The sequence below is a fragment of the Theropithecus gelada genome, chromosome X (genome assembly GCF_003255815.1).
Source record: "Theropithecus gelada isolate Dixy chromosome X, Tgel_1.0, whole genome shotgun sequence".
Taxonomy (NCBI): domain Eukaryota; kingdom Metazoa; phylum Chordata; class Mammalia; order Primates; family Cercopithecidae; genus Theropithecus; species Theropithecus gelada.
The window spans coordinates 85,835,603-85,862,733 of NC_037689.1; the positions used below are offsets into that span (position 1 = coordinate 85,835,603).

The following is a 27,131-nucleotide window of genomic DNA, read 5'->3' on the forward strand; positions in this document are numbered from 1 at the left end:
GCTTCCTGCCCAGCAACAGATTGCTTGTAGCAATAAACCATGGGTGAATTTTTTTTTCTTTTATTTGTGGTCCCCTGCTGTGCCTCTTCTACTACCTGGCACATTGCAGGTGCTCAGTGATTTTGAATTTCCCATGAGACAGCACAAGCCATTTACATTGATTTTCCAGCATGGTGCTAAGAGAATGGTAGAGTGTCAGCATTAGTCTGTGACAAAGGAACATTGTTAGTGCTACTTTAGATGCTGTGTTTCTTCCAGTTGTGCTGAGCAGCAGAGAACTTAATTAAATTTAATACTCGAGAAGAGTAAAGGCTGAGTCCTTCATCTGCCACAAATCTTTGCAACCCTTGCTTTCTAGTTAAACTTTCCAGGATTTTTTTGTCTCTGTTTTTAATATCAGCTTTTTGGAGTGAAGTGCTTAAATAATACCAACTAATTCATTAAAAAGAGATAATCCCAGGTTCCTATTTCTTTGAAAATGTTTTACTTATTATTAGCTGTCTAAGTGCATTGTAGATTAACCTTTTCATGACATATATTTACCTCACTTTTGTATTATGTCTTCTTCCTTTGTAAGAAAATTTGAATGAGTGGTTAATGTATGTGAAAAATATTGGAGGGAAGAAAAGATATCTACCGCACAGGCCCTTTTAAGGTATCATTCTTTGAGGAGCAGCTTCCATAGCTTTCAGCTGTAAAAATAGGGACTGCCATTTCTGCAGGCAGAATGGTTTGGGGTTATATTTCCGGAAGTTGAAACTGCTGAGACCGATGCAAAGCTAATTCTCTGTTGCTTTTTTTTTTCCTTCCCAGGAACTAGAGGGATTGACCACCTGAAAGCTGACACTATCTCCTTCATTCTCCTTTCTAAGCAGACAGAGTTACAACTACAGACATTTAATCTTTGCCCTTCTTTCCCACCTTTAGGAGCGGAAAAAGAAATTTGAAAAGGATGGTGAGAGGTTTTATTCTTTACTGGATCGGCACTTACACCTGTCTTCAAAAAAGAAAGAATCTCAGTTACAAGAGGTATGTTCACAAAGCCTGCCCCTGCCTTTCATTGCTAGCTATGCCTTAGAAACAGTGTGAATTTTGTACTGCAAGGCTTTTCCCATACCTTGTCTTAGCAGGGAACCTCATGTGATAGTAGCACTTGTAGTCAAAACTGTGGCCTGAGACTCAGAAGCCCTGAGTACTAAGCCAGCTCTTCCACTAACTCAGGGTGTGACCTTGGATAGAATACTTCTCTCTTTGCCTCATTCCATTATCTGTAAGAAGAGGAGTCAAGAGTCCCTTTCAATTGCAAGTCCAAAATCCATGTGAGGATAAAGTTAAACTAGTGTTGTATTTGGTAGAGATCAGGAACAGATCTTCTACTTTTTTTCCCTGAGATATTCTATAACCTTTTTTTTTTTTTTTTTGGTGGGGGGTTAGGGAGTGTCCTGTTGTGGGACTACTGCTTACCTGGGACTTGCAGTGGCTTCAGTTAAAATAAGCTGCCATTCAGTGAGACCCTACCACATGCCAGGAACTCAGGAACTGTACAGGATGCAACATGACTACAGAAACAATAAGACATGGTTCCTGCCCTTCTGCATCTTACTGTTGGGCTACTAAATAAGAAAACACATTACTCTTATACTAATAGAATTTTTTACACACTTTAATGTGTATATATGGTGCTTTTGTTGGAAGTATGAAATGAGAATAGAAGACTTATGTTTGGATGTGGGGGATTTCCTTTGTGGAAGAATGTTGCCCTTCTAATTTGATGTGGTCATTAAAAAATAGGTAAAGTGTTTGACAGGTGAAAATGGAGGAATGGACCTTTCAAACAGAGACCAATGGCCCAAAGGATGGAAGGGACATAAGTAGAATTCTATTTTAGGAATCTCAAACTGGCATAGGTTGTAGGGTGAATTAGATCAGGGAGAGACTATAAGCAGGATAACCAGTTTAGGAAACTATTGATCTAGGAAATGATCTAGGGGAAAGTGTCAGAGCCATAAGAGAGGCACCACGAAAGGAAAAGAAAGAATATACGGATTGAGAATTTTTCTAATGGAAGAAGGGGTCTATATGTTCAATGAAAGATTCAGTAATAATGGAGATTTTAAAGATTCAAATATGAAAAGAGATATCGGATGGAATAATATCATAGGCAGGAACTGTCATCTTGTCTGTGGTCACACAGATTGTGACAGAGCTGGAGCTCACCTCCTGATAACTGGTTTCATAGATATCCATCACATCATCTGAGGTGCTTGAAGGTAATAGGTCAAGAGTCTCAGTGTGGCTGTGTGCAGTGGCTCATGCCTGTAATCCCAGCATTTTGGGAAGCCAAGGCATGTGGATCACTTGAGGTCAGGAGTTTGCAACCAGCCTGGCCAACATGGCGAAACCCCAGCTCTACTAAAATTACAAAATTAGCTGGGAGTAGTGGTGCATGTCTGTAATCTCAATTACTTGGGAGGCTGAGGCAGGAGAATCGCTTGAACCCGGGAGGCGGAGGTTGCAGTGAGCCGAGATCACGCCATTGCACTCCAGCCTGGGTGACAAGAACGAAACTCTGTCTCAAAAAAAAAACAAAAACCCAAAAACTTTAGTTGTGGATGGAGTTAGTATTGCAAAGAAGGACTACTTTCCTTCCATAAACTAGAATTAAGTCTGGGATCTTCTATCATTTTCCTTTTGCCCACTTTTGTTTTTTTCCTTTTCTATCTATTCTGTGTCACGGTTTCTGTGCAGAAAACAGTCAACAGGCCTGAGACTGCTATGCTTACAAAGACCTGTTTACAAAATTAGCCCTTGGATGGCATCTGGGAACTTCACTGTTAAACAGCTACCAACATTGATTTAGAAGTTTCCCTTAATGGGTAAGAATGGCTGACTGTGCCAAGCCTGGCTGTGCAAACAATGTGGCTTATGTTGAACATCTTTTTCTTCTGGTAGTCTTGAATTTTGGTTGTCCTGGGCAGAGTGTGCCTGTGTAACTAGCCCCCCAATAAAACCCTAGGCTACTCATTCTCTTATGAGCTTCCCTGACTGACAACATTTTCTCTCTGTTGTTATAACTTGTTGAAGGAAGAATTAAATGTGTCTTGGGTGACACCACAATGAGAGATCTTTTGAAAGCTTGTACCTAGCTTCCTCTGCATTTTGCCCCAGACACCTTTTCTCTTTGCTCATTCGGCTGTGTATGCTTTCACTGAAATAAATCTTAGCTGTAAGTACTACTCTGGTGAGTCCTTTGAGTCCTGCTCAAAAAAGATTTATTAAAGAATTATTAAACTTGGGGTGGTCTTCTGGACCCTGGACACAATCCAAACTATTGGAGACTTTGCTAGGACAGCTTCTGGAGTGTTCTAGGTGTTTGGTGCTATAATGTAGATGTCCTTTTATTACTTATTCAGTAAAAAATGAGCAGGGGAACCTTGAGTTACTCACTTTCAAAAAATTTAGATTTCATCTTTAGAGAAGTTTTAGGTTTACAGAAAATTAAATAGTAAGTACAGAGTTCTATATGCCCTTACTCGTCACACAGTTTCTCATTTTCCCCTTTAGGATCATCTTGCATTCATGTGATACATTTGTTAGAATTGAGGAGCCAATGTATTAAACATTCTATGGGTTTTGACAAACATATGATAATATATATCCAGCATTACCATATCGTACAGGACAGTTTCACTGCCTTAAAAATCCCTGGACTTTGTCCCTCCCTCCTTCTACCTCTACCTGACACCACTGATCTTTTTATGGACTCTATGCTTTTGCCTTTTCCAAAATGTCATATAGTTGGAATCATATGGTTTGTAACCTTTTTTTGATTGGCTTCTTTCAGTTAGCAATATGCATTTAAGGTTTCTCCATATCTTTTCTTGACTTGATAACTCACTTCTTTTTAGGGCTGAATAATATGCCATTGTCTGGTTGTACCACGGTTAGTTTATCCATTTGCCTATTGAAGGACTTCTTGGTTTCTTCTGAATTTTGGCAATTGTTAAAGCTGTGATAAATAATTGTGTGCAGGCTTTTAGGGATATACATTTTGATGAGTAAATACCAAAGAATACAACTGCTATCATATGGTAAGATTTTATCTAGTGTTGTAAGAAACTGCCAAACTGTCTTCCAAATTGGCTGTAGCAGTTTTTATTTCCACCAACAATGAATGATAGCTCCTGTTGCTCCACATCCTTGTCACTATTCTGTGTTGTACCATTAAAAGTAATGGCAGAAATCACAATTACTTTTGCACCAACCTAATATGTACATGGAATATCTTTCCATTTATTTTGACCTTTGATTTTTTTCATTAGTGTTTCGTACTTCTGCTCTTAAAGATCTTGTCTTTTTACACCTGGCTTATTTGACTTAACAAATAACTTTCAGTTCCATTTATGTTGCTGCAAATGACAGGATCTCATTTTTTTCCTTCTTTTATTTCTGATGCTAGTTGTTTGTGTATTTACTCTTTCTTACTTATTTAATGTGGCTAAAATAGTAACAATTTTATTGATTTTTTTCAAAGAACCAGCTTTTTGGTTTTGTTGATTTCCTGTTGTTCATTTCATTGATATCATCTTCTTTTTTTTTTATTATTATACTTTAAGTTCTAGGGTACATGTGCACAACGTGCAGGTTTGTTACATATGTATACATGTGCCATGTTGGTGTGCTGCACCCATTAACTCATCATTTACATTAGGTATATCTCCTAATGCTATCCCACCCCCCTTCCCCCACCCTATGTCAGGCTCCGGTGTCCAAGAGTTCTCATTGTTCAATTCTCACCTATGACTGAGAGCATGTGGTGTTTGGTTTTCTGTCCTTGTGATAGTTTGCTGAGAATGATGGTTTCCTGCTTCATCCATGTCCCTAAAAAGGACATGAACTCATCCTTTTTTTCTGGCTGCATGGTATTCCATGGTATATATGTGCCACATTTTCTTCATCCAGTCTATCATTGATGGAAATTTGGGTTGGTTCCAAGTCTTTGCTATTGTGAATAGTGCCACAATAAACATACGTATGCATGTGTCTTTATAGCAGCATGATTTATAATTCTCTGGGTATATACCCAGTAATGGGATGGCTAGGTCAAATGGTATTTCTAGTTCTAGATCCTTGAGGAATCGTCACACTGTCTTCCACAATGGTTGAACTAGTTTATAGTTCCACCAACAGTGTAAAAGTGTTCCTGTTTCTCCACATCCTCTCCAGCACCTGTTGTTTCGTGACGTTTTAATGATCGCCATTCTAACTGGTGTGAGATGGTATCTCATTGTGGTTTTGATTTGCATTTCTCTGATAGCCAGTGATGATGAGCATTTTTTTATGTGTCTGTTGGCTGCATAAATGTCTTCTTTCGAGAAGTGTTTGTTCATATCCTTTGCCCACTTTTTGATGGGGTTGTTTGATTTTTTCTTGTAAATGTGTTTAAGTTCTTTGTAGATTCTGGATATTAGCCCTTTGTCAGATGGGTAGATTGCAAAAATTTTCTCCCATTCTGTAGGTGGCCTGTTCACTCTGATGATAGTATCTTTTGCTGTGCAGAAGCTCTTTAGTTTAATTAGATCCCATTTGTCAATTTTGGCTTTTGTTGCCATTGCTTTTGGTGTTTTAGTCATGAAGTCCTTGCCCGTGCCTATGTCCTGAGTGGTATTGTCTAGGTTTTCTTCTAGGGTTTTTATGGTTTTAGGTCTAACATTTAAGTCTTTAGTCCATCTTGCATTAATTTTTGTATAAGGTGTAAGGAAGGGATCCAGTTTCAGCTTTCTCCATATGGCTAGCCAGTTTTCCCAGCACCATTTATTAAATAGGGAATCCTTTCCCCATTTCTTGTTTTTGTCAGGTTTGTCAAAGATCAGATGGTTGTAGATGTGTGGTATTATTTCTGAGGTCTCTGTTCTGTTCCATTGGTCTATCTTTCTGTTTTGGTACCAGTACCATGCTGTTTTGGTTACTGTACCCTTGTAGTATAGTCTGAAGTCAGGTAGCATGATGCCTCCAACTTTGTTCTTTTGGCTTAGGATTGTCTTGGCAATGCAGGTTCTTTTCTGGTTCTGTATGAACTTTAAAGTAGTTTTTCCCAATTCTGTGAAGAAAGTCATTGGTAGCTTAATGGGGATGACATTGAATCTATAAATTACCTTGAGCAGTATGGCCATTTTCAGTATGGGTCTTGACTCTATCCAATTTGCCAGTCTGTGTCTTCTAATTGGAGCTTTTAGCCCATTTACATTTAGGGTTAATATTGTTATGTGTGAATTTGACCCTGTCGTTATGATGTTATCTGGTTATTTTGCTCATTAGTTGATGCAATTTCTTCCTAGCATCGATGGTCTTTATGATTTGGCATGTTTTTGCAGTGACTGGTACCAGTTGTTCCTTTCCACGTTTAGTGCTTCCTTCAGGAGTTCTTGTAAGGCAGGCCTGATGGTGACAGAGTCTCTCAGCATTTGCTTGCCTGTGAAAAATTTTATTTCTCCTTCACTTATGAAGCTTAGTTTGGCTGGATATGAAATTCTAGATTGAAAATTCTTTTCTTTAAGAATGTTGAATATTGGCCTCTACTCTCTTTTGACTTGTAGAGTCTCTGCCAAGAGATCTGCTGTTAGTCTGATGAGCTTCCCTTTGTGGGTAACTCGACCTTTCTCTCTGGCTGCTCTTAACATTTTTTCCTTCATTTCAACTTTGGTGAATCTGACAATTATGTGTCTTGGAGGTGCTCTTCTCAAGGAGTATCTTTGTGGCATTCTCTGTATTTCCTGAATTTGAATGTTGACCTGCCTTCCTAGGTTGGGGAAGTTCTTCTGGACAGTATCCTGCAGAGTGTTTTCCAGCTTGGTTCCATTCTCCCTCTCACTTTCAGGTACACCAATCAGACATAGATTTGGTCTTTTCGTGTAGTCCCATATTTCTTGGAAGCTTTGTTGGTTTCTTTTTACTCTTTTTTCTCTAAACTTCTCTTCTCACTTCATTTCATTCATTTGATCTTCAATCACTGATACCCTTTCTTCCACTTAATTGAATCAGCTACTGAAGCTTGTGCATGTGTCATGTAATTCTCGTACCATGGTTTTCAGTTCCATCAGGTCATTTAAGGTCTTCTCTATGCTGTTTATTCTAGTTAGCCGTTCATCTAATCTTTCTTCAAGGTTTTTAGCTTCTTTGCAACGGGTTCAAACATCCCCCTTTAGCTTGGAGAAGTTTGTTATTACCGATCGTCTGAAGCCTTCTTCTCTCAACTCGTCGAAGTCATTCTCCGTCCAGCGTTTTTCCATTGCTGGCAAGGAACTGTTTTCCTTTGGAGGAGAAGAGGTGATCTGATTTTTAGAATTTTCAGCTTTGCTGCTCTGGTTTCTCCCCATCTTTGTGTTTTTATCTCCCTTTGGTCTTTGATGATGGTGACATACAGATGAGATTTTGGTGTGGATGTCCTTTCTGTTTGTTAGTTTTCCTTCTAACAGGACCCTCAGCTGCAGGTCTGTTGGAGTTTGCTGGAGGTCCACTGCAGACGCTGTTTGCCTAGGTATCACCAGCAGAGGCTGCAGAAGAGCAAACATTGCAGAACAGCAAATGTTGCTGCCTGATCCTTCCTCTGGAAGCTTCGTCTCAGAGGAGCACCCAGCTGTATGAGGTATCAGTCGGCCCCTACTGTGAGGTGTCTCCTAGTTAGGCTACTTGGGGGTCAAGGACCCACTTGAGGAGGCAGTCTGTCTGTTCTCAGATCTCAAACTCCATGCTGGGAGAACCACTACTCTCTTGAAAGCTGTCAGACAGGGACATTTAAGTCTGCAGAAGTTTCTGCTGCTTTTTGTTCAGCTATGCCCTGCCCCCAAAGGTGGAGTCTACAGAGGCAGGCAGGCCTCCTTGAGCTGCAGTGGGCTCCATCCAGTTCGAGCTTCCCGGCTGCTTTGTTTACCTACTCAAGCCTCAGTAATGGTGGACGACCCTCCCCCAGCCTCGCTGCTGTCTTGCAGTTTGATCTCAGACTGCTGTCCTAGCAGTGAGCGAGGCTCCGTGGGCATGGAACCCTCTGAGCCAGGAATGGGATATAATCTCCTGGTGTGCAGTTTGCTAAGACCATTGGAAAAGAGCAGTATTATGGTGGGAGTGTCCCAATTTTCCAAGTACCGTCTGTCGTGGCTTCCCTTGGCTGGGAAAGGGAATTCCCTAACCCCTTTGCTCTTCCAGGGTGAGGCAATGCCCTGCCCTGCTTCAGCTCACACTCCATGGGCTGCACCCACTCTCCAACAAGCTCCAGTGAGATGAACCCAGTCCCTCAGTTAGAAATGCAGAAATCACCCATCTTCTGTGTCATTCACGCTAGAAGCTGTAGACTGGAGATGTTCCTATTCGGCCATCTTGGAACCTCCCATCGATATCTTCTTTAATGTTTATTTTTTCTTATTGTCTGTTTACTTTGGATGTGATTTATTCTTCTATTTCTAATTTCCTAAGAAGGAAGCATAGATTATTAATAATAGATCATTCTTCTGTTCTAATATATGCATTTCATTCTATAAATATTTCTCTAAGCACTGCTTTCGTTGCCCACAAATATTAAATTGTGTTTTCATTTTTATTTAATTCAAAATGTCTTAACATTTCGTATTTTATTTTATTTATTTTTTGTAGAATTGAGGTCTTGCCATGTTGCCCAGGTTAGTTTCAAACTCCAGGCTTCAAGTGATCTTCCTGCCTTTCCCCCCTAAAGTGCTAAGATTACAGGTGTTTGCCATGATGCCCAACCTTACTTTTCTTTTGAGTCTTTGACTCAGGTTTTATTTATAAATGTAATTATTTGGGGCATTTTCAGCTTTTAAAAATTGATTTCTGGTATAATTTAATTGTGGTCTAATTATATATTTCATAAGATTTCTGTTCTTTTAGATTTCTTCAGGTGTATTTTATGTCCCAGAATATGGTCTATCTTGGTGATTGTTCTGTGTGACTTTGAGATGAAAGCATATTCTGCTGTTGTATCAAGTGTTACAAAGATGCCAATTAGATTCAGTGGATCGATCATGCTGTTCAGGTCAACAATGTCCATGCTGATTTTCTGCTAGCTGGATCTGTCCATTACTATTAGAGGAGTATTGAAGTCTCCAACTCCAATAGTAGGTGTGTCTCTTTCTCCTTGTAATTCTGTCAGTTTTTACCTCATGTATTTTGATGCTCTGTTGTTAGGCACATTCACATTAAGAATTGTTATGTCTTCTTAGACTCTTGCCCTCTTTATTATTACATTATGATTTGATATCATAATATTTTTCCTTGGTAGTTTTCTTTGTTCTGAAGTGTGCTTTTTATGAAATTAATTTGGCTACTCCAGCATTCTTTTGATTAATGTTAGCATGATATATCTTTCTTTATACCTTTACTTTTAATCTGTCTTTGTTTCCTTTACATTTTAATTTTTATTTTAGTAGGTTTAGGAGTATAAGTGTTTTTTGGTTACATGAATGAATTGTATAGTGGTGAAGCCTGGGCTTTTAGTGTGCCCGAATACCCAATAGTAGGTAATTTTTCAGCCCCCTCTAACTACCCCTCTTCTGAGTCTCCAATGTCCATTGTACCACTCTGCATGCCTCTGCATACTCAGAGCTTACCTCCCACTCATAAATGGGCATATGAGGTATTTGGTTATCCATTCCTGAGTTAGTTTACTTGGAATAATGGCCTCCACTTCCAGTTTCTGTAAAAGACATATTTTGTTCTTTTTCATGGCTGAGTAGTATTCCATTGTGTGTGTGTGCACACATATATACCTACTATATTTTCTTTATCCACTAATCAGTTGTTGGACACTTAGATTGATTTCCTATCTTCACAATTGTGAATTGTGCCAATATAAACCTAGGAGTGCAGGTGTCTTTTTTGATGTAATGACTTCTTTTTTCCTTTAGGTAGATACTCAGTAGTGGGATTTGGGATCAAATAGTAGTTCTACTTTCAGTTATTTGAGAGATTTCCATACTGTTTTCCATAGAGACTGTATGAATTTTATTCCCACTCAAAGTGAATAAGCATTCCCTTTTCACTACATCTGCATCTTTTGTTTTTTGACTTTTTAATAATGGCCTTTCTGAGTGGAGTAAGGTGGTATCTCATTGCGGTTTTAATTTCCATTTTCCTGATGATTAGTGATGTTGAGCATTTTTTCATATTTATTGGCCATTTGTATATCTTTTGAAAAATGTCTGTTCATGTCGTTTGCCCACTTTTAAATGTTTTTTTTTTTTTTTCTTGCTGATTTGTTGGAGTTTCTTGTAGATTCTGGACACTAGTCCTTTGTCAGCTGTATAGTTTGTGAATATTTTATCCTATTCTGCAGGTTGCCTATTTAGTCTGTTGATTATTTCTCTTGTTGTGCAGAAAGATTTTAGTTTAATTAAGTCTCATTTATTTACTTTTGTTTCTGTTGCATTTGCTTTAGGTGTCTTAGTAATTTTTTTTTTTATTAGGCCAATTCCTAGAAGCATTTTTCTAGGTTTTATTCTAGAAGTTTTATGGTTTCAGGTCTAACATTGTATGTACTTATTTAAAATGATATCTTTTAAATAACATAGTTGGCTGTTAATTTTTGCACACTATGACAGTCTATCTTTTAATTTTTTAGATCATTGATGTTTAAAATGGTCATAGATAATGGTGTAATAGTATCTACTATATTGTTTACTATCTTCTACTTATTATTTTTGTTTTTATTTTTGTCTTTCAGTCTTCTTTTGCCTTCTCTTTTTTAAGAGAACTTTTATATGATTTTATTTTCTGTCTTCTCTTACCATATCAATTATACTTCCTCTTTTTCATGTTTTAGTGGTTGCCTTAGAGCTTGCAATATGCATTTGTGGTTAGTTTATGTCCACTTTTCATATTCCAGTAAACTAGTTATGGGTTATACAGGATTGACAGACTATTTCCAATGTCTCCCTTTCGTCCCTTATAATGGTACTATCATTCTTTTTACTTATTTGTAAGATATAATGACCAAATGTATCATTGCAATTATTATTATAGACAAATTCTTATCTGTTAGATCCATTAATAATTTGAAAAATAAAATATTTAATCTTCATTTATTTATTTTCTGGTGCTCTTTTTTCTTTCTTTTTAGGTCTGTATTTCCGACATATAATTTTTCTTCTATTGGAGATCTTTTAACCTTTCTTGCAAGACAAGTTTAGTGGTGACAAAGTGCTTTACTTTTTGTTTGTTTGAGGAAGTCTTTATTTTACCATCACTTTTGAAGGATAATTTCACGGAATACACATTTCTAAGTAGTTAACTTTTTTTCTTTCAACACCTTCAAATATTTTATGGCACTCTCTTCTCTCTGCATGGTTTCTTAAGAGAAGTCTGATATAACTCTTTATCCTTGCCCCCCTATATAGTAAGTTGTTTTTCTCTCTAGCTTCTTTCAAGATTTTCTCTTGTGTTTTATTTTCTGCAGCTTTGAATATCATATATGTACATGGAGATTGTTTGGTATTTATCCTGATTGGTAATTATTAGTATTTATTATATTATTGTATTTATTGGTATTTATCCTGAGCTTTCTGGATGTGGGGTTTGATATCTGTCTTTTATTTTGGAAAATTCTCAGTCATTATTGCTTGAAGTATTTCTTCTGTTTCTGTCTCTTTTTCTTCTCCTATTGATACTCTGAATATGCATATATTAACATCTTTTGTAATTGTTCATCAGTTCCTGAATATTCTACTCAATGTTTTTCTTTTTTTTTTTCTCTTTGCATTTCAGTTTCCCACATTTTTGTTGACACGTATTTAAGCTTACTGGTTCTTTCCTCAGTCTTGTTCAATCTACTGGTGAACCCTTTAAAAGTAGTCTTCATTTCTGCTACAGTGTTTTTGATTTCTAGTCTTTCCTGTGTATTCTTTCTTGCAGTTTTCATCTGCCCGCTGCTATTACCCATCTGTTCTTATGTGCTGTCCGCTTTTTATATTAGAGCCCTTATATTAATTATAATTATTTTAAATTTAGTTTTATATTTCTTTTTTGTTTGTTTCTAAGATGGAGTCTTGCTCTGTCACCGAGGCTGGAGTGCAGTGGCATTATCTCAGCTCACTGCAGTCTTCACCTCCCAGGTTCAAGTGAGTCTCGTGCCTCAGCTTCCAGAGTAGCTGGAACTACAGGAGTGCACCACCACACTTGGATAGTTTTTTGTATTTTTAGTAGTGATAGTGTTTCTCCATGTTGGCCAAGCTGGTCTCGAACTCCTGACCTCAGGTGATCTACCCACCTCGGCCTCCCAAAATGCTGGGATTACAGGTGTGAGCTACCGCACTTGGCCTACAGTCTTATATTTCTACAATGTTTGCCTTACCTACATTTGATTCTGATGCTTCTTTTTCTCTTCAGACTGTGTTTATTGCCTTTTAATATGCCTTGTAATTCATTGTTGAAAGCCAGCGATGATGTTCAGATGAAAGGAACTGAGCGAAACAGGTCTTTAATATGAGATTTTGTGTTGATCTGACTAGGAGTTAGGCTGTGCTTAGTTTGCTGTAGCTGTCATTGTCTGACTCTAAAATTTTCTCTGGCATCATTGTTTTTGTGCTCAGATTTTCTCATTTCTTATTAAATAGGACTTGAGACTTGCAGTTCTTTCTGTTGTAATCCTCTCAGTATTGGCCATAGTAGCATGCTTCTGTTCTTGGGATTCTGCCCTTGTTAATTTCTTATTCTTTGTATTCATGTCTCTGTAGTTTTTGAGGCAGTAGATTTTCCTCTGACTTCAGTTCTCTGTTGGATATAAGAAAATGTGTGGATTTTACACTTGTTCAGCTTTTTTCTTTTTGTCAGGATGGGTATAATGACTTCAAGCTTTTTATGTGTTGGACCAGAAATTGGAATCCTGGATCAGTCACTTTTTAATCTCTTGGCTTTAGGTTCTCTATCTCAAAAATAAAGGGTAACATCACTAGTTGGTGGCTAAATGCTCATCTAGCTCTAGCATTCTGTTCAGTCCTTAAGCACTGACTTTCATGAATATCCCAATATGTAATGTTTGTTTTCCTTCTTCTATAGGCAGACCTACAGGTGGACAAGGAGAGGCACAATTTTTTCGAGTCCTCTCTTGACTATGTTTATCAAATCCAGGAAGTTCAGGAGTCCAAGAAGTTCAATATTGTGGAGCCTGTAAGTTTTCTCTGTTGATGAATGGTCTAAAAATATTTATCAAATGCCAGGTAAATGTACAAACTTTGATCATAAAAACAGAATCTCAAAGAACGTGAAAGATAATCATTGGAAAAGTCTAGAACATAGTCTAACTTATGTTTTTCTTGTTCTTTAGTATATATATTTCTCTCTTTCCCCCTAACCCTTTTCTCTCTTTTTCTGTGGCTATTTTCTTTCTCTTTCCTTTTTTTCCTCTCTCCTTCCCCCTCCCTTCCAGAATTTCTCTACCACTCTTCCTATTACTTTGTTTCCTTCCCTTCCTTCTTCTCATACTTTCAGAAGCTTCTAAAAGTCTCTCTCATATACCAGGTACTGTGCTAGGGACTCATGTCCCTTGCAGTCAATGACTTCTTATTCTACTACTTTTACTTCTGTCTTGTGTAGTTTTTTCCATTTCACGTTTTTTTCATTCCATTTACTTCTGTTTTGTGTAGATTTTTCCATTTCTGTATATTTGTTTGAGACAGGGTCTCACTATCACGCAAGCTGGAGTGCAGTGGTGCTATCTTGGGTCACTACAACCTCTGTCTCCTGGACTCAAGTGATCCTCGCACCTCAGCCTCCTGAGTAGCTGGAACTACAGATGCGTGCCACCATACCGGGCTAATTTTTTGTATGTTTTTGTAGAGATAAGGTTTCACCATGTTACCCAGGCTGGTCTCCAACTCCTGGGCTCAAGTGATCCCCCTGCCTTGGCTTCCCAAAGTGCTGGGATTACAGGCATGAGCTACCGTACCCAGCCCGTGTATTTGATTTTTAATGGGATTGAAAATTTACACAAATATATATTATATATCCTTTATATGTCTTTTTCTGCAACCCTGTGAATCATTTCTAATTTTAAAGTTGGTTTAGAATCTTTTGATCTTTTAGTATTATGACAGTGTTCATTAAAGTAAGGTAGAAAATCTTGCTTTATTCATTTATTTATTTACTTTCATTCATTCAAGAAATATTTATTGAGCACCTATTGTTTGTGGTTGCTGAGGATATATAGAGGAAAGATGCAGTTCATTCACATACTGTTCAAATGATGAATGTCTTTATATGAGATCTGAGCAAGCTCTGGGTTAATAAATTTGTTAATAGTTCTTATTTTCTGAAGCTGAGTCAAAGGTAAATGTTTAACCTGATATGAAAACAGTGATGTGTAGACTAGTTTGTGTTTGACTGCTATACTGGGTAAACACCATGGAGTTTTTTTTTTTTGTTGTTGTTGTTGTTTGTTTGTTTTTTGTTTTTCTGAGACAGAGTCTCACTCTGTCACCCAGGCTAGAGTGCAGTGGTGCAATCTCGGCTCACTACAACCTCTGCCTCCCGAGTTCAAGCGATTCTCCTGCCTCAGCCTCCCAAGTAGCTGGGATTACAGGCGCATGCCACCACGGCCAGCTAATTTTTGTCTTTTTAGTAGAGATGGGGTTTCACCATGTTGGTCAGGCTGGTCTCAAACTCCTGACCTTGTGATCTGCCCACCTCGGCCTCCCAAAGTGCAGGGATTACAGGTGTGAGCCACTATGCCCAGCCATACCATGGAGTTTTTTGGTGAGTTCATGTTTCTTTTATTTAGTTTATTAGAAGATGCTGGTGATAAAGTTATTTTTACATGTTTTCCCTAGGTCTTGGCCTTTCTTCATAGTCTGTTCATTTCTAACAGCCTGACTGTGGAGCTCACACAGGATTTCCTCCCATACAAACAGCAGCTCCAGCTCAGTTTACAGAATGTGAGTTTGCATGTGGATTTTTCTCACTGGTCTTTTCATTCTGATTGAATTTCAGCCCCAGAAACCTTGATTTTTGGAATTCTAGGTTACTGCATCCTAGCCAATTTGTTGGGATATACTGGTGTGGATCACAAATATTTAGTGTATAAGACTGTTCTTGCTCTTCCACTTTCACCTCTTTCCTGTTTTTGAGGCTGACTGCTGTTCAAACCCACCCTTCCACACACCAATACCTTCATCTATGCAATATTTATTAAGTATTGCTAATTTGCTGCATGTCTCTCAGATCAGGACACAGCTATAGGCTTATTTGAGCCCAGGCCTTAAGTTACTTCCCTGCTCATTCAAAACACTCTCACTGTGGACTTTATTACCACAAACACTCATTTTGTCTTCTCTTTTCTCAGTACTTATTAGTAGCATCACATAAATTATTTTTAAAGGTTTTCTCTACCTTCTTTGTCATGCTGGTTCTTACAGATGGGCATGTAGGCACAGTGTTCCCATCCTTTTCACATATATTCTTTTACATGTTCCTTTATTCAACCCAGATTAAACAAGTGTTTATGGAAAAAATGAACATAAGCTCTGTGCCAGGCATTGTGAAAGGCACTGGACATGCCATGAGGATGCATGCAAGTTTTTCTGTCTTGAAGGAACATACAGTTTCTTGTAGGAGACAGAAATAAACAGAGATAAATCATAATCCATAATGATAAGTGCTGTAATAGAATCAAGGCCAAAGGTTTTTAAAAAGTTCAGAGTGTTTGGCTACCTGGTAGAGTCAGAGAAGGCATTACTGAGTTGGTGACTTTAGAATGGATGTTAAATTGCATGAAATATATATATGTAGTTTTAGATGAAAAATGCTGGTAAGTTATAGTGAAAATAAGCCCCCCTTGGTTGTTTAGGAGGACTGGGATTTACAGTTGTTATTATTTTTTCTTTCTATATACTCTCCTTGCAGAAAGGAACTAGGGGCTCTCACATTCTCCAGAATTTCCTGATTTACAACATCTTCCCACTACAACCAAGTTAATCCCTTGAATCTTCCTCTATATATCACTTGATGTGTACAAATGTAACAACAAGTCTTTGAATGTATACATATGGGTGACTTATTTACAGGATAAGCATGGGCCAACTAGATGGGCAGCACAGATCACCTTTCTCACTAACATCATGTCGTAATTTTAAGACTGGGTACTAAAAACTTATCTGTAGTGATTTTCATACCCACATTTCAACACATGTCTTACCATCGTGTTTTAGTTGTGTAGATTTGAATAGATTTATTCTCATCATTAGGTTTTGGTATTTGTGAGTATGAAAACATAGCTACTGTCAGCCCTTCTCCCAAGAGAGCACCCTCTCATATATTTTATCTTCTTGACCAGAATTTGATTTAGTATCAACTAGGCTATAACTTTGAGACACAACTTGGAAGTTGCTATGAGAATGCTACCTTTCGGAACCTTGTCTGACATCTCCCTTGTTGTAAAGCAGGGTATCAGTCATGTTCAGAATTCTAAGATTTCTTATTAGGGCCTTATGTGATTCCTATTAGTAAAAAGCCTCCCAGTTGTTATTTTATGAGTATATTGCTCGTTATATTTTTGTTTCCTATGTAGTCTTTAGGAACATTAGACTCTGTAAACTTGTTTTCCATTCACTATGCCATTCACCATTTCTTTTTTTTGCTTTGTGGTTGCACATGCTGTAAGCAGGGAAAACTCTGTACTGAGTCTCTGACCAAGAAATACTTTTTCATGGTAATGATGATGATAATAATGATTTTCATTATGATGTCTTGACAGACAAGAAATCATTTCTCCAGTACCCGAGAAGAGATGGAAGAACTTAAGAAAAGGATGAAAGAAGCTCCCCAGACATGCAAACTTCCAGGACAGCCCACTATTGAAGGCTATCTCTATACACAAGAGAAATGTGTGTGGGGACATAGGGGTATCCATTGGGTTTCAATAAGCCAGGAACTACTGCCACTTGTCGGCTCTGAATTTTGGGCACCCTTACTGTTCATGGACCCCTGATAGCTACAATTCCCTTAGAGCGCAGGCAGGGAATACTGAAAACAAACAAACAAACAAACAAAAAAGCAAAAAAAGGAGAAAATGAGAGGAAGTTGAAGATTTGTCTTACAAAGGCTGTGTAGTGATAAGACCTAAGGTTTTCTCTGAGATTCAAAATGGGTATTATTTGTTCTTTAATCCTTCTGATTACTCTTTTGGAAAAAAGGGAAGTAGAGGAAAGGAAGTAGAAAAATAATATTTCTTATACCTATTATGTACCAGACATGGTGCTAAGTTCATTGAAAACACTGCCTCATTTAATGTTTGCAACCAGTTTATACCCATACACATAAGGCCACTAAGGCTCAGAGAGGTCACCATTTGAAAGTCACACAACTAACAAGTGTCAGGACTAAAATTAAATTCAGATCTGTGAAATGGCAAAACCCATGATCCTACTATAGTACCCTATATTTTCGTCTGCATTAGGGTCATGTGTTTGCTCTTTTCTTTTTTTAAGACAGGATCTCGCCCTGTTGTCCAGGTTGGAGTGCGATGGCACCATAATAGCTCACTACGGCCTCATACTCCTCGGCTCAAGCAGTCCTCCTACCTCAGCCTCCTGAGTGGCTGCAACTAAAGGCACCTACCACTGCGCTTGGCTAATTTTTGAATTTTTTGTAGAGACAGAATTTTTTGTTGCTCAGGCTCATGGATGCTGTTATAGCACTTAGTGAACATCATGATTCCAGTGGGAAAGACTGTATCTGTTTTTCATTGGTGACTAAGGAAAGTGGGTTAACTTGTTTAGTCACTGAATGTTGTAGAGCATTTGATCTTTCCTAATTCCTCAGTAACATTATGCACACCTGTATGTGCGATTTGATTGTATTTGCCCTTGGAACTATGACTGAATACTCCCCAAACCTGTTATTCAGTTCTTGCCCAGAGTTATTATATCTGGGGAGTAAACAGAAGACACACACCCAGAGACTGCCAGTGGCAAAAATCACTGTAATTCACAAAGCATGGCACTTCAGTAGTGAAATTATCACACTTTTCTTCGCATAGAGCAGTTCGCTTTTGGTGATTTGCAAAGCTGTATTCTCCCACTTGTCAGGTTCATCTCTTCAACTGTGCGTTGCACAATTTCTCAATCTCAGTGCTGTTGACATTTCAGGCTGGATAATTCTTAGTTCTGGGAAGTGGTCCTGTGTATTATAGTATATTTAGCAGCATCCCTTGCCTTTCCTCACTTTTTGCTCATAGTAATCTCCAGGTGTGACAACCTAAAATGTCTCTAATGTGTTGCCAGATGTCCCCTGGGAGGCCAAATTGCCCCTAGTTGAGAACCACTGCTGTATGCTGTGTGATCCTTCTGTGCTCCAGTATTCTGATTTGTCATATGGGCATGACATTGCTACTCAGTTGAATGTATGCTTAATGAGCACTGTTTCTGCCAGATACTGTGCAATGCATTGGGGACACCCTTGAAAAAATGAATCAACCATGATTTTTGTCACCAAGAAGTGGAAAGCGATGGGAGAGATAGACAAATATATCAATAATTATAATGAAATGTGGTGATCACTGTATTTGGGGCATATATCTAAAGGCTTCACCAAGAAAGTGGTATTTGAACTAGAACTTGAATGATGAGTGGGAGTTGCATAGGTAAAGAAGAGGAAGAATGGCTGGGCACAGTGGCTCACGCCTGTAATCCCAGCACTTTGGGAGGCTGAGACAGGCATATCACCGGAGGTCAGGAGTTCGACACCAGCCTGGCCAACATGGTGAAACCCAATCTCTACTAAAAATATAAAAATTAGCTGGGTGTGGTGACACATGCCTGTAATCCCAGCTACTTGGGAGACTGAGGCAGGGGAATCACTTGAACCTGGGAGGTAGAGGTTTCAGTCAGCTGAGATGGTGCCATTGTACTCCAGCCTGGGTGACAGAGTGAGACTCTGTCTCAAAAATGAATAAAATAAGAAAGAAAGAAAGAGAGCAAGAGCGAGAGCAAGAAAGAAAGGAAGGAAGGGAGGGAGGGAGGGAGGGAGAGAGGAAGGAAGGGAGGGAGGGAGAGAGAAAGGGAGGGAGGGAGGGAGGGAATTCCAGGTGTATACCACTGCATGAGTAGAGGCAGGGTTGTGGATAGACATAGTTGATTTGTAGGACCCTTGTCCAAGAATGGTCCTGCTTTACCCCTGCTGTCCTGATGTAATTATTAATAATACAGCTTCATTCAGTCTTAAATAAGTCTTGGATTTGGACTAGAAATTATATGGCTACCTCTTTATGTGGGAACTAAAAGTAATTCATTGAAACAGGAACATAGAGGTGAGGTGCCAAGAGAAAAAGCTGGAAAGGTAACTTTCAATCATGTTATCAAGGGCATTGTAGGCAGGCTAAGGAGGGTGGAGATAGTGAGAAAGCCATGGATGGTTTCTAATGAGGGGAATGATAAAAATAGAGATATATTTTTAAAATAATCTAGCAAAAGAGTGGAGAATGAATTAGAATGGAGTGATCAGAGATGGGGACAATAGGGAAATCAGAGAGAAGGCCAATGAAATAATTGGTGAGATAGTAAATTTTTGTTTTTTAAAAATATGTCTCATAAAAAATAAATAAAAAATAAGACACTGGGCCTGGTGCCGTGGCTCATGCCTGTAATCCCAGCACTTTGGGAGGCTGAGGCATGCAGATCACGAGGTCAGATCAAGACCATCCTGGCTAACATGGTAAAACCCTGTCTCTACTAAAAAAAAGTACAAAAGGTTATCCAGGCATGGTGGCATGGCGGGCGCCTGTAGTCCCAGCTACTCGGGATGCTGAGGCAGGAGAATGGTGTGAACCTAGAAGGCGGAGCTTGCAGTGAGCCGAGATTACGCCACCACACTCCAGCCTGGGTGACAGAGCAAGACTCTGTCAAAAAAAAAAAAAAAAAAAAAAGAAATTAAACAAACAAAAACAACACTGATAGGATTCTTAACTAATTCAGTGTTAAAAGGAATGGAGAGGAGGAGACAGTTAAAAGAGAGATATGTAGAGTCATGTACAGGTTAGAAGGGGCATAACCCAATGACCAATCACATGGAACAGTTACAGAGACAGCAAAGTAAACGACAATAGTCTCCAGCTTCTGGGATACATGGTGATACCATTTATAGGGAACATGGCAGGGAGAGTAGGTTTTGAGCAAGCCAGAAGCAGCTGTGGGAAGCAGTTGGTGAAGGTTAGGATCTCCCTGTGTGCAGTAGGTAGGTGGCTATGGAAGGATGGCAGTCAGGGCAAGGGCGGGGCTGGATCTGAAGTTTGACTCTGATGAGCAATGTGTAAATAGCTTCAATCTTAGGGGTTGACTTCCTATATAGCTAAAACAGTTACTCTGTCTGCTCACTTTTACTTGTCCTCATAGGGGCTTTAGGAATATCCTGGGTGAAATACTATTGCCAGTATGAGAAAGAGACCAAAACACTCACCATGACGCCTATGGAACAGAAGCCAGGTGCTAAGCAGGTCAGTTCTTGTTTGCACCACATTTTTAGAAATGGATCTATGCCTGTTTCTCAGAAAAGAATATATGTTGACTTAGTATCAAATCATCAAGTTCATCACTGTTACATGAAGCCATGACTTTATATGTACATTTTGTCCTAAGTTTGAGTCAGATAGCACTGAGTTGAGTGAAAAATTTCTGTGTTAATTAGAGCAAACCTTTTGAAAGTGTCAGTAGTCTTTCAAACCAGTTATTTTTACAAGTGCCAGTCACATTGTACAGTCAGCTATGTAAAAATATGGATGAATTACTTTTAAGAATTCTCTGCTCTTGGATTCTTTAAAATAACAAGTTTTAAAAATATGAATTGAATTCCAAAATTCCTTTTTTTGCAGGAGTGTGTGTGTGGCCTACGGTTGGAGTAACCAATACTCACATTCTATGTACTACTCAAATATCTTTAAGCAGTTAATCTCTCTTTTTCCGCCCTCCAAACCTCTCACTCCTGAAAATGACAAGATAAATTTAGCACACTGAAAACATAGTTTACTCACCTGGAAGAACTTGATCTTTTACACACACACACACACACACACACACACACACACACACACACGGATTTCTTAAGATAAAAGCTGATCTTTAGACAGATTGTTTATATTCTAAAAGTAGTTCAATGTGTCTCTTTCCCCTTTAACTGGCTCTCAGACAGGGTCTTAGTGCATGATTTTTAAGCATTTGCACTCTTTACAAATTGTTTGTTGGAAGTGCTTCAAGAGTTATTTGTTAGCATTGAAAGTAGTACACGAAGACCCAATTTAGGTAGGGAGGAATTTGGAGAAAAATTGGGACAGTTTCTCTCCCTTGCTGTTCCTTTTCATGGAAGATCTCTTTTGTGTGGCTTGCTCATATTGAATTAGAGAGGATGGAAATGTGCTTGCAGGCTACTGAAATTTTTTTGGAGTGAGGATGGTCTTTTAACTACAAGATTTACCTCCCTGCTTTAATGTGCTTCAGTGATGGGATGGTAGAAGATGTTGTATCAAACAGAGTTTCTGGAATCCTCAGCTATCTTTTTATTATTATTATTATTATTATTATTATTATTATTATTATTTGAGATGGAGCTTCACTGTTGTCGCCCAGGCTCGAGTGCAATGGCACAATCTTGGCTCACGGCAACCTCTGCCTCCCAGGTTCAAGTGATTCTCCTGCCTCAGCCTCTTGAGCAGCTGGGATTACAGGTGCACACGACCACACCCAGCTAATTTTTGTATTTTCAGTAGAGATGGGGTTTCACCATGTTGGCTAGCCTGGTCTCGAACTCCTGACCTCAGGTGATCCTCCCTCCTTGGCCTTCCAAGTTGCTGGGATTACAGGTGTGAGCCACGGCACGTTACTGTGCTTTTATCATGGGCCAGTTACTCATTCAAAACCCTCCTCAGTTTCCAGTCTGCCAATTGCCAAAGCACCTTTCAATGTTGTTCCAATAAATTCATCCTGTGTTTTAGCACTGATTTGTTCCAAGTCAGTCAGAACTTAGCTGATTAATCTGACTAGGAAGTGCTTATAAGCAACACTGGCCTGCAGTCTCTTTCTTTTATTTTTCTACACACATTACTTTTCAAATACCAGAGAGGAAAGCTCCTCTTGTAGACAATAATTTCATTTAGGCACTTTTTCTGAGGCTGCTCGGAGGTGCTTTATTGCAAACCCCGAGACAGAGTCAGCAGATACCACTTTCATATCCTCCTGACAGATGCCAGCAAGCCCTCCTTTTAGTTTTTCTTTCCCTCTTCTCTTTTCATCGAGTAGCTGCTTGCAAAACTGCAATGGTGGTGGCCTGAGCATTTTTAATGTGGTATTCCTTATGGAATGGAAAGGAGAACTTAGTTACTCACTTACAAAGCAGAGGGAGGTGGTGGGAGTTAATTGGATTTCCCCAAATTGGAGTTGGAAGTGGTTTCTTCCTGAAAGTTCTCTGTTTCACTTCCTAATACTAGTTTGTATTTTACAATTATAAATTTTACAAATAAATGATACCATAATAATAAGAACACTACAAAAGCCACTATTTCTTGAATAACTGCTGTGTGCCAGACAATGAACTAGACCCTTCTGTCATATTCATGCTACTCATTTGCCCTCCTAGCAGCTATGTGAAGTCAGTGCCCCCAATTTGTGTAGGAAGTGAGACCAATTTGAAGATGCAGGAATTGGCCATCTTTCTGACTATGGCACTTACTATAGTGTTGGTTCTACTACTTTAGCCTGTCAGCTCTCATCTGTGTTGTCATGTTCAATTTTCTGATCACCTTCTCAAATGATAATTTATTAGATCTTCATCCCTTCCCTGTTAGGAATTTGTGGTCAGGAGTACTGCATTTTGAATCTTCAGACCTGTGTTTAAATTTTAGCTCTGTGGTCTGGTAGCTTTTTGACCTTGAGTAAATTGCCTAATGTTGCTCAGTCTTAGTTTCCTCATCAGAAAAGTGGTAAGGATGATAAAGTAGTTCATAAACATTTATTGAGCACTAAGTATTTGCAAGGTACTGGAGGTATAAAGATTAATAAAACACTGTTCATGTTTTTGAAGACTTCCTAGTCAAGTGGTGAAATTAAACCTAAAAACAGGACATTTTAATATTATGTGCAAAGCACATAGTGGGCAATGTGTTGGTTTGAAGAAGGATTTTTGAGGAAGTGAAAGCTGAACTGCAGTTTGTAGAATAAGTAAGAGCTTAGTCAGGCAAAGAAGATAGACAAGGTCATTTTGGGTGGAGGGATTAATATAGGCAAAGTCATGCAATCTTGAAATAGCATGATACGTGTGTGAAATAAGAGTACTTTTGCATTGTAGGGACATTAAACAGTTGAGCAGTCACTGGAGATGAGATTGGAGTGATGGTCAGGGCCTAGGTCCCTGAGCTGAAATGCCATTGAAGCTGAGGGCATTGAGAATTTAAAGAGATAGAGTGAGTCTGTGACTGTCTCATAACCCTCATTTTGAAAGACTAATGCGTGGCATCCCAAATTTGGGGGTAGGAAAGCATACTGAAGGATTAATTTAGAGTTGAGTTGTTATAGTGTAGGAGCAAGGACAGATTGGCCTGCAAGTGGTTGAGTGTGCTGACGAGCAAGAAGTATTGGGTAATGAGCCACATGGGCCAGTTTGTATGTCATAGTATCTAGGCACCTGGGCAGTGTTTCCTAACTTGAGATACCACAGTGGGTTGTGTTATTCCCATTTAATAGATTGTGAAGTTAAGACTTGGAGATGGAATATGATTTATTTATTTATTTATTTATTCATTTATTTATTTATTTTTGAGACGGAATCTTGCTTTGTCACCCAGGCTGGAGTACAGTGGCGCGATCTTGGCTCACTGCAGCCTCTGCTTCCTGGTTTCAAGCGATTCTCCTGCCTCAGCCTCCCAAGTAGCTGGGATTACAGGCGCCCACTACTGTGCCTGACTAATTTTTGTATTTTTAGTAGAGATGGGGTTTTGCCATCTTGGCCAGGCTGCTCTCCAACTCCTGACCTCAGGTGATCCACCTGCCTTGGCCTCCCAAAGTGCTGGGATTACAGGCATGACCTGCTGTGTTTTGGCCAGGGTCACATAGCTGGTAAATGGCATAACTGAGACAAGACCCTAGGTCTTAAGCTTTCTAGTGTGTTGTTATTTCCACTATACCAATTTGGATGACTTCGAGTATGCCGTTTTACCTCTTTAAGTGTCACTTCTCTATAATGGTTGTTAACGAGAAAAGTGGCTTAAAAATACCTGGCATAGGCTGGGCACGGTGACTCATGCCTGTAATCCCAGCACTTTGGGAGGCTGAGGTGGGTGGATCACGAGGTCAGGAGTTCGAGACCACCCTGACCAACATGGTGAAATCCCATCTCTACTAAAAATACAAAAATTAGTCGGGCATGGTGCGCACCTGTGATCTCAGCTACTCAGGAGGCTGAGGCAGGAGAATCGCTTGAACCTGGGTGGCAGAGGTTGCAGTGAGCTGAGGTCGCACCACTGTATCATTGTATTCTAGTCTGGATGACAGAGCAAGACTCCGTCTCCAAAAAAAAAAAAAAAAAAAAAAAAAAGAATATGTAGTGTGTAATATATGGCACACAGTAAGTGATAAATGTTACTTCTCTTTCCTTTATCACATGATCTCTGTTGAGATAAGAAAGGGAATCTGAACAAGGTGAGACTGCAGAATTTTAGTCTGTGGACACAGCGGGTTTTAATTCCCTTAATTACCTACAGGACTAAAGTGGGCCACCTGTCCTTGCCGCACATATGAAATATCAAATGCCACCATGACTAATACACACATTTACTATTTCCTCTACTTTTGCACTACCTTTGGAGCAATTAAGTTTGTGATTTCTGTCATCCTAAAGAGTCTGGATGTTGGGGGACAGAAATGTTTTTCTCCCCTCCTTCATCTGCCACTTTAATGGAAGCTTCCTTGCTCAGCTACCCCCTGACTTTCTAAGGGAGGTTTTAGACAGCCACTTACCCTGTCACAATTTCCCTCCCTAGAGGCCTCATGAAAATTTTATTCTGTACACTTAATGCCATTCAGGCAGCCCATTTCTCCTACACTCCCCTTACATGATGTGTATTGAGCTTCCTGTTAAGTCTTCCTTCTTGGGAAAGAGTGCTGGATGACTCTGAACAATTTCTCCTGGTCTCAGCCATTGATTCTTGGAGCGGGGAGAAACCATCTGCCATCTTGCTGCAAATACTGTTTGAAGGGACAAGATTCTCAGTGAGTCTACACATTGCTCCTGCTGCCTTGACCAGACGCCTTCCAAGTGACACTGAAGACACTGTAGGAAGCAGAAACAGCTTCTGTGTCTTTTTTAAAAAATTGCCTGTTAATTCTTGTTTCATACCAGGGGCCCTTGGACTTAACACTGAAGTACTGTGTGAGAAGGAAGACGGAGTCTATAGACAAGAGGTTCTGTTTTGATATAGAAACTAATGAAAGGTAAGCTGTGCCGCTGTGAATTGGCAATGTCTCCACGTGCCAGATGCTTAGCCTGGGTAGGTCTTTTATTTTCTTCCATCATCCCACGTTGATGACAATGAGTAAGTCTATTCAGGACTTTGTTGTGAGTCTATTCAAGCCAGCTCTTCTGACTGCCCTTCCCAGGGATCCCTGCTAGACCTGGCCCAGTGCTGCTTTTCTCTGTGCAAGCTTCTGTCAGCTTTGCCTCACTTGCTCTAGGAAGAAAAAGTCTCTCCTGGGATTTAATTTGCTATCATATGTGCAAAAGGTCAACATTTGGTGATCCTGCAAGAAGGAAAGGATAACAAAGCTCATTCTTTGTTAAATCTCCTAATATCACATAAAAGAACAAATGAATTCGCACGCATTTTTGAGGGAGGGAAGATGAGGTGGAGGGTCATGGTGTATTAGAAAGTCATTTCCTCCCATTTGGTGCAAAAATGATGCAGACCTTCCCTACTTTACAGATACTCATATGAACTGGAAATAGTGTGATTATCACCTTTCAGATCTTAGAGCTAAGGCTTGCACATTTTGGACTTCGTTGTGTTTGTTTCTCCCAAGTGCCTTCTTTTTTTTACTTGAACCTGAGCAGTTTTATCAGAGGAGAATTTTAACCATTAAAATTTCAAATGAGCGCATTTGGTATTATTGTGGAGAAAGACATGCTTTATAGTTGGGTGGTTGTACCAAAATAAACAGAATAAATCTGTTTCTAGATTTTATCTCAACTTTTTATTTCTATGTGTTAGATACTTAGTAATAGAATAGAATTTTGCAAAATGATCAGATTGCTAGAAAGGAACTTGAATGGTGAATTACAATATCATGTGAACAAAACTAGCAGTGACTGGGATCATAACAATCAGACTAAATGATGAGGGCATTTTTAAAAAAATCAGGGAATAAAGGACTTAGCTTGTTTCCTTATTTCAAAATTGAGAGATTATCATTTGACCCTCATAATTTCGATTTGTGAATCTATATCATTTCTTTGATAAAAATGGATGATCCCAGTTGAGATGGTTCTGAAAGTATATATTGTTGCCAGTAACCACGAGACTGTCACTCATTTTCCTGATAGCCTCAGTTCCAGTAGGAAGAGGAAAATTAATGTTGGCTGTGGCTTCCCTTTTATGCAAATAATATCCCCAACTCAAGCAGTTGCAAACAGTTTGTCCCCGTGGGTAGGGGCTAGGATCAATTTATGTTTCTTGTACCTGGTGCTATGCATGGCTCATGATAAGTACTACATTTGATGTTTATTCTTAAGTGTGTTTTTTTCTTATCCCAGAATGCTGAAGAATTTTGACACTAGAACCCAGGGATTAAAGTTTTGATACATCTACACTTTTAGTTATTATATACTGTGCACTTTGCAAAGCATTCCCTCATTTAATCTACCACCCCCCCCCACCCATTTTACCAGTGAGGAAACTGAGACCCACATACATTTAACTGACTTGCCCAACTAAAGTCACATAGTAAGTGGTGAGGCTGAGCTCAAACCCTAGTCTGTAGGTCTCCGGTCTGCAAAGCCCATGCTGGTTTCTTTTTGTTTGTTTTGTTTGTTTTGAGATGGTATCTGTCTCTCTTGCCCAGGCTGGAGTGCAGTGGTGCACAACCTCCACCTCCCAGGCT

At 39.2% G+C, this 27,131-nt stretch overlaps 1 protein-coding gene across 2 annotated transcripts in view; it reads left to right on the forward strand.

The window, feature by feature from the left end:
* OPHN1 (oligophrenin 1) overlaps positions 1-27,131 on the forward strand; it is a 366,891-nt gene that overhangs the window by 187,331 nt on the left and 152,429 nt on the right. For both annotated transcript variants that reach the window (XM_025373107.1, XM_025373108.1), the window contains exons 6-11: positions 928-1,029; positions 13,063-13,173; positions 14,832-14,936; positions 16,754-16,883; positions 20,388-20,488; positions 25,378-25,469. In XM_025373107.1, coding sequence (XP_025228892.1) covers positions 928-1,029; positions 13,063-13,173; positions 14,832-14,936; positions 16,754-16,883; positions 20,388-20,488; positions 25,378-25,469 — 641 coding nt within the window. The remainder of the gene's footprint in view (positions 1-927; positions 1,030-13,062; positions 13,174-14,831; positions 14,937-16,753; positions 16,884-20,387; positions 20,489-25,377; positions 25,470-27,131) is intronic.